Source organism: Cyrtonyx montezumae, unplaced genomic scaffold (genome assembly GCF_038088225.1).
Source record: "Cyrtonyx montezumae isolate F1298 unplaced genomic scaffold, pur_monq_1.0 scaffold_3, whole genome shotgun sequence".
NCBI classification, from domain to species: Eukaryota; Metazoa; Chordata; class Aves; order Galliformes; family Odontophoridae; genus Cyrtonyx; species Cyrtonyx montezumae.
The window spans coordinates 91,343,317-91,354,906 of NW_027072034.1; the positions used below are offsets into that span (position 1 = coordinate 91,343,317).

Below are 11,590 nucleotides of genomic sequence, written 5' to 3' on the forward strand. Positions count from 1 at the left end.
TTATTCAACTTCTTCTTGATCCAGTGAACTCAAAGCCTTGTCCTATAATAAAGAAAGAAAACTTTAAAAGCAATGATGACTGTCATCCTAGCTTCAAATCTGTTGAGGTCAGTTTGTAGGCTTGCCAGTAGAACTTCCCAACCTCACTTACTGTCTATTCCAATGGACGTATACTTTATAGTACTTCATGAAGTACACATCTAGTAGAATCTCTTGCCTCTCAACAAGCTATGAGCGCAGCAGCTCTCCACCACTGCTGGCAAAAAATACTTCCCACAGTTGACTTTGAAAGCGGGATATGAAGATAAACAGAGGATCTTGCATATGGAGAGGTAAAAATGCAGCATATCATAAGGGCAGACTGTATGAAGTGCTGAACTGCTATGCTGCCCCCAGAACTCATCAATGGTAGACTCTGGGGAAAAGCTTAAGATTATGTCAAATGTGCAATGAAGTTTCCTGATGCTTTTCCTAGTCACTCAGCTACCTGTGGTAGATAGTCTGCCTGTAGCAGTGCATTACACCGAGTAGCACTCCTTGAATGTCTCCTATTGGTTTTTGGATCTATTAAATAAAGAGCTTGCAGCATAGAAGATGTATTGTAGCAAGGAAATCCACAGCCTAAGTACACGCTGTGTTAAAGAATAACTTTTAGGTTTGATTTGCATCTGGCCCATGCCAGTTTTGTGGAAGCATAGTACTTCTTGATTATGCATGAGTCAAGGGAGGCAAAACTCTTACCCAGCCCCCACGGTCACGAATGAAGGGACTGAAGTGTTCTTGGAGGTACTTTAATCCAAAGCCCATGACCAGGTTCATAGGATGGTTGTCGACAGCAGTAAGTCTGGTGGCAACTTCCAGTGCAAAGGCAACTTTGGTGCATTGTAACTGGTCTTCTGTCTCGTTTGTGGAATCTGCTGAGACATTCTCCAGGAACGAATTGGTGAGCCTCTCGAAGAATGCATAGGACAGCATATCTTGAAAACGCTGGTAGAAACTTCCGTCCTTTTTGAACTGAAAATAAATAAGGATTGAGCCACTTCTGTTGTAATTGTTTTCTCTGTCCTACTTGGAAAGGAGAGCATCTTTAGATATATATGCAATGCAAGCTAATTGTGGTGCTGAATGCAAGAGATGACATACAAATCCTGCACCTCACTGCAAAGCTGTTCCTTCCAGGTCTGGAAGTGGCTCTGTATTTTTGTCTCCAAAAAAACCTCAAAAAACTAAACCAAACCAAAACAAAACAAAGCAAACAACAACAAACATAGGCAAGAGAAGAAGTGAGAGAGAAAGCAAAACAAGTGTGACATAATAATGTCACTTCACCTGTAGGCGAGTGCATATGGGAGTACAGGGGCAGTGAGAGTGAAGGTAAGGTGAGAAAAATGCTTAGCAGCACCTGCTGCCCTAAGTCATGGAAAAAAGGGCAGCTAAAGAGGGGATTAAGAAGACAAATACCTGTATTTTTTAATAGAGAAAATTCTCCTACATGCAAGGGTTCTTGTATAGCTTCTGAGCAGAGCTTTCAAAATGCACTCAAGAAGACTTATTTCCCTTTCTATAAAAAAAGCTGTAGGTTTTCTCTTCCTCCACTAAGAACATGTATGCCAGATTTAATGCAAGCACAAGAGGCTCTCAGAGTCAGTCAAGTGCCCAAAGTCCTACAAAACTGAATGGGATTGAGGCAAGTCACTCTTCGAAGTGCACATCTTTTTGTTGTCCTCTTCCTACACCCAAACAGAGATCTGTGCTAGTTCTTCTAGTCTGAAGATTGAGATTTCGGAATGAATGGTGAAGGATTCAGAAAGCCCCAAGAGAGGTTCAGGACAGAGACAGAGGGGAGAGCTACAAAACATTCACTCCCACAAAAAAAAATGTAATCTCTCTCCCCACTCTAGCCTGTGTAGTTCCTGAAAGCAAAAGCACTTACCTTTTCTTCTAGCTGATCCCCTGATTTTCTTAACAGTGCAACTATTGTTTGTATTGTCTTTTCTTCATCTGTTAAAGAGAAGAGATGAAAAAAATATTATTGCTTTCCAGTAAGATTCAGACAGCAAACCATGGCAAAGACTTTGTGTTACTTTATCATGAAGTTATGCTGTTCTGTGGCAAATTCACAGAGTTGGGTATCCAGGCTCTAGAACCTCACTGCTTCAGTCTGCACGGAGCAGGCAATGCTTTTTCCCTGCATGTTTTGCTCTAGTCAAGAACCTTGGAAGGAGCTTTAGCATCCCACTGCCACCCACCTCTGCAGATGCCATGGAAGACAGGCAGTTCAGACATTTAACAGAGGTTGAGGGTCAGTGCAGTCCCCTCACTGAAGAGGGACTGACATAATTGTCCCAAAGGCAGGTCTTCGGCCTTAAAGCCCTGGTGAACTGTTTTGCCCAAAATCCTGCTTCTCCTAACACTGTTCTGGCACCTTGTGTCACTCTGCTGCCATTCTCCTTTTGCATGTTACACCTGCCTGGATTTTTAAGGACATTTCCTTTAACTTCAATAGCAAAATATGTCCCTGAAATATGAGGAACAAGGCAGGAAGCAAAATAGTAAATTTCCCAGCATCCTTCACAGCATTACCACAGAACTTCTGAGTGCTTTACCATTCCTAGAGAAAATGCCCTGCTCTGAAACACAAGCCTGATTTATTGCCAATAAGCATGAAATTCTTCCTCCTTACCATTTCCTTCACCCTCATTTTCATCAGCAGTATCTCTGCCATCTTGCTCCAGAGTCCGGGTATGCAGCAGCATCTTCAATGTCACTTTTGAAGGAGATGGCTGAGTCCTGATAGTTACAAGCCTGGCAAGTTTGTCTACAATGTGGTTGACATCTGCTTTTTCACCTGGTTGGGAAGAAGGGTGGGAAATAAAGAGGGTGAGTAAACTTTTCCAGAAATAATTCAGAGATATGCTTGTTCATATGTTTGCTGAGGTGCTGAGGTGCCTGAGGATACCAGGAGATACATCTTCTATTGTTGGGTTTTTGTTGTTTCCTGAGATCAGCTGGTAATAATCCAGAGAGCAACAAGTTTTCACCCCTCTCTAATATCTGTATAGCAACTAACTATACATTGACCATATGGAAGAAAGTGTGATCACTGCCCACTAGCATATATCCTTGCAACATAATTGCACAGCATATGTTAAGAAATGTGACTGTGAATCACAGACCTTATTATCAGGGTGAAATTGCCCATGGTTGGTTCATCTATAGGCTCAGATTCAGAAAGGATAATGTATTTGAAAACTCTCTTCAAGTTTCCTTCGGTTAACTCTAAGTAAAAGAGAAGCAGACTTCCCTTCAGTGGCACCTCTAGCAGCAGAAGCTTCTCATGTCCTCAACACTTTCCTGTAAAGAAAGCATAAGGACTGCAAAAACTCATCACTCAGCAACCAGACTGGCTTCATCCACCCAGCACATTGACTTTGTTGGTGACCCTCACTGACCAAAGACATCTGTCGTGACGGGAACTCTGCTGGGGTTCCTGCTACAGCCCATGGAGCAACAGAAACTATTGACTTGCTTCAGCTAGAAGGCACTTGTCATCTAAGTGAGCCTCATGAAGCTGGGGATGCAAATGCAAACTCTCCTTAGTGGCAGCTCCAAGGTGACTGGCAGACTGCAAGACAAGCTCAGCTGCAGTTTGACCTAAAACACTTATCAAATTCACAGGTAGAGTTTGTTGTGGGGTGATAATGCAGCCAGCGAAAACTGCATTTCTGTGGTGGTGAATTAACTCCTTGACATTTCCTTCCCCACATCTACATACAGAGCCACTAAATTTCTAGGAAGATGAGTGGGCCATTTGTGACACTATATGACAATGTTTCAGAAACCTAAAAGTTGACTGTTTTTAAACACAACAGGCTCTCTTCAGGCAAGTGATCCCCCAGAGCACCTCTACATGCTGCAGAAAGGCCTGGCCAAGTGCGTTTTGCCGCTGTCAGCAGTGCAAGTTATAAAAAATAATGTTTTAGAAATAAGGCCAGCGATCTGCTCAAGGACAGTTCACATCTGGATCAGAGATCAGATACCTGCTCCAGAGAGGTTAATGTAGAGCATGGTGAGGTGTCACTGAGGTCTTGTTGCCACCTGCAGAGAACACTGCTGTGAGTTGGGGGGACCGTTAGAACTCTTGAGAACTTTTCTTGGCAATGTAAAATGAAATAGAAATAAAAATCAGAGCAGCTGAGTGTGATATCTGGATGCAGATGATGGAAGGTTATGGCTATCTCCCCCTAGCAAAACGAGGCTGATGTAGTGATTCATTATTGGGAGATGCTGTGAGGTTTGGCAGGAGAAAGAATTATGAACCTTCGGTAGGCAGGATCTGGTCCAGGGCAGTTAAACTGATGAAAAATGGAATGTTAGGCTGGAAAAGTCAATGGCAAACAACTTTTAGGAAAATTTTCACACGCTGTGAAGTGAGACAGCAACTGCTGTGACATCCAAGGGGTCAGTGAATCATCAGCATCACACTGGAACAAGACAGACAAACACCTGTGTACAATATGGCAATATATCATACCCTGCATATGTCTATTTAATGCAGATACTTAACCACCCTCTCTCAATCTTTTATGAAAAGTTAAGGTATAGGTAATCTTCCAGAGCAGAAATGGCAAAACCTCATTGCCTACAGTGCAGCACCTTATATGGTGGGGCTGAGTTTGGGGCCAGGTTACAAGGTATGCATGTGACCTATGTGTTGAATGCATAACCACCACCACTAACTCTTCTTCCAGTATATGGAAGGACAGGTTCAGACCTGATATGGAAAATGCCCTCCTCAAAACCCTGTTACCTCCCCAACCCAGCCTCAGACAAGGCATTAATTTTAAACCTGTCTCCTCAGTCAGGAGCCGTACCTGAGAGGTATCCTGTGGCAGTGATAACAACAAGTAAAGTAGATTTATACAACTGTGGGAGGCTTCACTGTTTCTGATACACAGTGGTATTACAGGAGGCAGCCTAGAGATATGGACTACTCCCCGATTGAGGCTGGCTGCTTCTGATTGCTTGGCACCAGATCTACAAGGAAAGCCTAGCACTTCAGTATCAATTGTGGAACACATACCTCGTGAAAAAACTCTTTGAAAAGGCCTTCAAACAATCTCCCTTCCTTGATTTTATGGTGGAGATTTGCAGTATGTCCATTTTTATATGTGAAATTATGATATGAAAATAAAAAGCCAATGCTCCTGAAAAGCAACCTGAACAATGGCATGATATTTATCTTAATATGATGAAAAACCAAAAAAGTCAGTCACAAATATGAATCTTATGTGCAAGCACTACCCATGATCTACCTGGAAATCTGATATCCTAATTGGAAATAATTAGGCACAAGATGAGCCATTCATAAATCATTTAAGCTATTTAGAGAGAAAATTAATGACAGACAGCAAAAAGCTAAGTCATACTTTGCAACTGATAACTCCTTTCTTGATGGCTCTTAGTGCAGGTATCAGAAGTGGATACATCTTCCATTCGACTACTGGGCGTACATGTATTTGTGGAATCTTTCTGCTCTCCTCCGCCACAGTAGAAGGGCAGACAATATTTTGACAAGAATTTTTGTTTGGGCTGCTTCTTGCTTTTCTGTTTCTTTCTGCCATGCTGCAGTTCTGTTGCTTGGCTTGGCCCACTTCTATCCCTTTGATGATGAATCTCCTCTTCACTCCTAATTAAGGATGATGCTTTCAGCACATCTGCCTCATTTTTCAGAAGTTTCTTGTATCTGCTGGCTGGCAACTTCCGTTGGGCATAGGCCATGAGGATCCTGTATTCTATGCTGTCTTGCTCATTGTCTTCCAGCAATATTTCTTCCATATTGACATCATTTCCTGAGGACATCTTGGTTCCTGCAAAAACACATTCTTAGTGATAATGGCTTAGGAAACAGTGTGTTTTTCATAAATACTATACAGTATTTGACATGTCTACAGAATACTCCAGTGATAGAAATACTGCATTACCTGTAAATCAGAGAATTCCTGTTTTCTAGAAGAGAATTTGGTTTCTGAGCAGTACCTCAGATGGCAATCAAAGCAGTAAAACAATTGTAACAAGAAATGCACTACTTCAATCTTAGTTGCATTTGTTTCCTGAGTAATTTTTTATTTCAGTAGTTACTCAGCCCAAGTGATATTTGCACAACACCATTTTCCCTTACTGCAAGGTAGCTTATGATAGAAAATATTTGCCCTAGACCCTTTAGGTGTTCATACTCCAAAGCAAAGAAGTAACTGAATTTAGCAGACAAAGTGACTCAATCCTAACAGCAGTGAATTTTTTCTGGATTGGCAGAAGCGTACAGTAGGAAGGATTAAGACATGCAAGGGTCATTCAGTAGTTGGGGTACAGTACAGGAAAATAGGAAACATCATAAGAGTACCTGATTTTTTATATGGAAAGAAAAATAATTCATCAAAGCATTGCAAAGGAAAAACCTATACTGTGCTCAGATGATGACACAAGGCAAGCATCTAACTAAATACAAGTTCTGCTGTCAGAGGAAGCTTTTACAAATTTGGGTCCTGATTAATTTAGGTGGAAAACAGTCAAAAACAGGCCCAAACATTAGGAAAAACTACGATATGTTTTATAATATTTTCAGCTGTTCCCTCACTATATGAGACCTGACTCAACAATCCTACTTGCTTGTCTGTGTGCAATGAATGGGGTGGTGGCACCATTTATTATAACCTGTACTTTTCTAAGCAGATATAACAATCGCAAAGCACGCATGTGTGTTTTGCTATCTTGCTGTATGTCTTGGCATTGTAACTTAACAAGCTACTATCCTGCTTAGTGCAAAATATTATTCCATGTTTACTTTGCACTGGACTCCTGGATTCTGAGGCCAGAGCATCAAAAGGAAGAATGAGGAGTGCTCAGCTGTGATGCAGCCACCCCTCTTCTGTATCAAATAAAACTGCACTCTTATTCAAAACTTGCCACTGGGGGCCTCTGTTGCCTAGAAGCAAAAATAGGAGGCTTTTTTCCCACTGCCTTCTCCTAAACAAGTACCAAATTCATACATACTATGCCCTCAGGTGGAGAGGAACAAATTTAAGCTATTTCCTTCCTGTCTGGAATATCATTCAGCTATTTGTTACTTGGAATAAAACACTCCACTAGTAAACACCCAAATGGATGCTCAGATCCTAAGCATGGAGTCTCGCATTTGAAGTAAAAAAAAGATTTCCCTGACCCAGAAAATGACACAAAGAAATAAATCTCAGTCGATTTATTGCTACATTTCTTGTCACATTTCAACTTCATTTTGGTAAAGTTTCAAATTTTTAATTTTTAACTTTAATAAAATCATTTATGCCACTCTGTGACATTTCACCTATATCTGCAGAAAGCAGCTGATGTAACGAAACTTGGATGTGCCATATTTCTACCGTGCTACACTGTTTTGTTGTTGTTATTGAGACAAAACAGGAAAGAAAAAAAAAGATTAAAAAAAGATCTTCCTTAAAAAATTTATGAGCACCAGGGATTATATCAACTCCAATCCCCTGGTTTACACATGCTCTTAGTTCAGCCCTGTTCTTACCAGGAAAGGGGAACAGAATGACAAAAAGTAAGGGAAAGGAGAAAGAGCCAGGGAGGAATCCTGGAAATATCACATCGTAGGCCCGATGTGACTGTTCCTCTTACTTTGCACAGCTAAATGCATCAGTGTAGCTCACAATCTGCATCACATTTTAGAGGCTATTATTCTCTCAAGAGAAAGGTCTGTAACCAGATGCTGTGCTGGGATGTTGCTAGTTTCCATGGCCACTTTAGAACAGAGCTCCAAAGAAATGAGAATGGAAACAGTGTGACAGGTGTAGGGGGAGAGAAAAGTTGGGAAAATCCAACACAACCATTGGTAGAGAAGGGTGACTTGTTTCTCTTCCAGGGAACTGCTGTGTTAATTCACTCCACAGGTGAGCCCAAGTGTGATTTCCCAGTCGTGTTCAATAAGCCTATGACTCACCACCATCCCAAGCCTCCAACAACCTGTCTCCAACACGTGCCAGCAGCCTCTCTGAAATTTTCTTCCTGGTGCTCAGCTTGCTCAGTTTTCTGCCAGCAGTGTGTTGCAATGTCCTCTTTGGGGTGTAGAACTTCATACCTACCCTCAAGTGGCAAAGCATTTCATTGTTCCCTGACTATGCACCTAAATGAGAATAGGTGAAATCGATGACAGACAGCTCTGTTGCCTATGAAGAGCAACCAGCAGCAGCCCCGGCCTGGCAGGGGCCCATCCTACTTGAGAATTGCTCACATCCTCATGCTGAAGGCAGTCCCTATTTGCTGAGTCCAGAAGGATGGAGGAGAGGGTGACAGTGGCCACTCTCACAAGTTTCTGCCTGCAGATATTCAAGGAGCTGTCAAGAGCTTGATGCAAAGGAAACTAAAAGCAAATTGTTACAAGAAAAAAAGCAAGTGGAGAAAAGGAAGCTTGAAATACAGGAAAAACAAGGAGAACTGAAATGATGCAAGACAGACACAGGCTGCTGCTTCTTCATTGTGTTCCAGGAGGGGATTGCTGGTTGGCATAGCATAACTCCTAAGATCAGACACCAATACTACTTAAAACAGCATAGCCTTCCTCACCATGGTTTCTCTATTGGATATAAAATAAAACTAATAATAAATAGCAATATAAATATTATATAAACTATAAACAAATTATAAAAATATAGAAGATTCATTCCAAAACATAAAAAGAATGACCTGTAATAGCATAAAATAATCAGCACATTTCTATGACCTAGAATATCACTTTAACATTGCGTGTTAAGCACTGCCCTACCCAAACCAATCCTGAACATGAGTATACAGATAAAAATCAAATAAGGGTTCAGAGGTTGGTGTCTTAAACAAGGCTAAATGCAGGAGGTAAGGTGTAATTACAGCTTCCTGGTATATAACAGCAAATTAGCACTTGTGCTTCAGATGCAACTGTATAGTATAGCTAAACCAGGTCCTTACTCCTCGTGGAGCCCCTGAGAAACGAAATAAATCATTTTGGTAAAAATGTAGTATAGAAGCTTCCATACCGAGACTTTTTTTTTTGTATCCAGCTAGGCCAGAATAGCCTAAAGAGAGAACAAAGTGTAGTCTGTAGATTAGGTATTCCATCACTCACAGAAAGCAAGAAAAGGAGATATCACCATGTGTTGTTTGGTGTTTTGATACAACCAGTAGTGAACTTGTTTTTCAGCTCATTTTAAAGTAAACCTTAATTGGTGGGTTATATCTCTCTTTAGAATTATTTCTTTGTACTATGTCCACATTATTTCCCTAATACCTCCATCTGATACAGACTGGGGACAAAACAAGCTTTTTGCAGAAAGAGCACTCAGTTTGCATGAACTCTCCCAGAAACAAGTTTCTATTAAGAAAATCTTTTAATGCAAGCATTAATCTTTTTTGGCAAATGCTTGGAACTCCAGCTGAAAACAGAATCTGTATATTATTTCCTAGAATGATTAAAAGAAACTTGAAGGATCAGATGATGGAGGGTAGCAGTGCAGTCTCATTCTCTCTACTTAAAAAAGCCCTTGTCTAAATTATTTATCTTCTGGAGCTTGCAAGCCTCAGAGGAAGTACTGTTACCCCCTTCTGCTTCAGTATATTGTGAAGATTCAAAAGAAGGTGAAATAAATTTTGATTTGGAGGGTGACAACCTCTAGACCTGTGTTTGGCAAAACTGTGTGAAATCATGTCTTGTCTATGCCATTTCCTGACTTCTTTTGTACTATTGCTTTTTAGATAATACCCACAGATATAGATGCAAACCACCACAGCAGCAAGTCTTCTGGGCTCATGGTCAACAGACAGACCACGAGTCCAAACTTGTGACTGTCCCACTCATGCTTCCTGAGCTCCTTCTCTCCTGACTTTACTACCATGCCTCCTGTGCTTCTTCCTCCAAAACCCACAGAGCAGAGCATCTGCAGACGTTCTCCCAAGATGCCCTCTGTGGGAGGGTTCCTCTCACTGCATCATGAGGATTTTTCTCCAAACGTCTGAGGAACCTTGAACTAGCAGAGGTAAAGCACTGTCAGTGCTGGCCCTGATGTTCAGCTTGGTTCTTGCACAGAAAATCCTAACTGTCACAGTTTTCCATAGATGACACCTATGTGAGTAGTACACTTCTCTGAAGCACTATTTCATGCCTTTTGACTCTGGTGTTCTCATAAAACCCTAATTGGATTGTTGTTTTCTGAGCAGGATTCTGTGTAGTTTTAAATTGTACAAATACTGCAGAAAGCTAGTATTTCACCTGAGACCACATCTCTCCTCAAGTACTGCAGTGCAGTTTCCTCTAGGATGGAAAGCAATGTGTTGCAATTTGAAGGATTATGTGCTCCTTATTAAATCTTAACTGAATAGGAACCACATAGTAAAGAAAGAGTTACACCAGCATGCCAGGAAAAATATCCCCGGTGGCAACAGATTCTTCATGGTGACTGTTGTGCAAGAAATACAATGCATACTATACAGAAAAGTTTATGCTGATACATGTCTTTCAGAAGAGAAGTTATTTGCTGGTCTGTGCCAACCCAGAGGTGCTTCTCTTATTTAAAGACAAAAGGCTGCCCAACACTCAGCCTCAAGAAGACAATCCATACACCACCTGGCTACATAAATTCACCTAGGTACTCCTGAGTTTTAAATTCAGTTTTCCACATCTAAATATAGTGCAATTGGCAGAAAAGAACCTTGCTCTGCTTGGCTATGTATGTCAGGCGCACCACCAACCACAGTAAGGCTTGTAGAGCAAGCAATTCCAAAAATCCCAGGGCAGTTCTCTCCTTTGCTTTTTGACATCATAGCTAAGCCTGAAAGGACATTGCTCTGAATTAACCACAATAAATACGGCAGTTTAATCCATATTTAAATAAGATTCAGAGAGCCTTGTGCTGGAATATGGACTACCAAGGATTATACATAAAAAACAAGGTTCAGAGAGGAAAAGGGTATTTATTACCTTCTAGCTCTACTGCACCAGCAACACCATGTGCCTGAAGATCGAAGTTCTTTCTCCTTTTCTTCCAGTGACTAAACTTCTTTTTCTTTTTTTAGAACCAGCCTTTTAAGCACTGGGAAAAGAAAAAAAAAAGAAAAAAAAGAAAGAAATAAGAAAGAATTTAACTTAATTAACTTCTATTTAACATTTTCTGCCTCTCATTGAAATATGTGCATAAAGTTTCACTATTGCATTTCCAATGAAGTCCCCTTGCACTTCCTTATGAGAACAATGTTTGAACTTCTCCGCTCATTTGTAGAAAGCAGAAAGGGTGGGGCCTGCCCTTGCGGATGTGACTGGTGCAAAGCAACAAAGTAAGGCAAATGGGAAAGTCTACAACTGCCCTGGGCTGCTTGCCAAATATGACCTTTTCTTCCTTAAAATAAATAAATAAATAAAATAAAATAAAATAAAATAAAATAAAATAAAATAAAATAAAATAAAATAAAATAAAATAAAATAAAATAAAATAAAAATTTATTTTTCCCCTGCATGATAAAGGTTAAATGAAATAATCATTTTTATATAGAATTTTTTTAAGTTTTC

General features: G+C 40.6%; 1 protein-coding gene across 1 annotated transcript; it reads right to left on the reverse strand.

Moving 5' to 3' along the window:
• On the reverse strand, positions 1-11,054 carry BCL2L14 (BCL2 like 14). Its single transcript, XM_065741033.1, has 6 exons — positions 11,006-11,054; positions 5,430-5,870; positions 2,684-2,848; positions 1,934-2,001; positions 742-1,014; positions 1-42 (listed from the first exon to the last, which is right to left on the reverse strand). The coding sequence occupies exons 2-6, from the start codon at positions 5,860-5,862 to the stop codon at positions 1-3; spliced, it is 981 nt and encodes a 326-aa protein (XP_065597105.1). The 5' UTR covers positions 5,863-5,870; positions 11,006-11,054.
• Between the last annotated feature and the right edge of the window lie 536 nt (positions 11,055-11,590).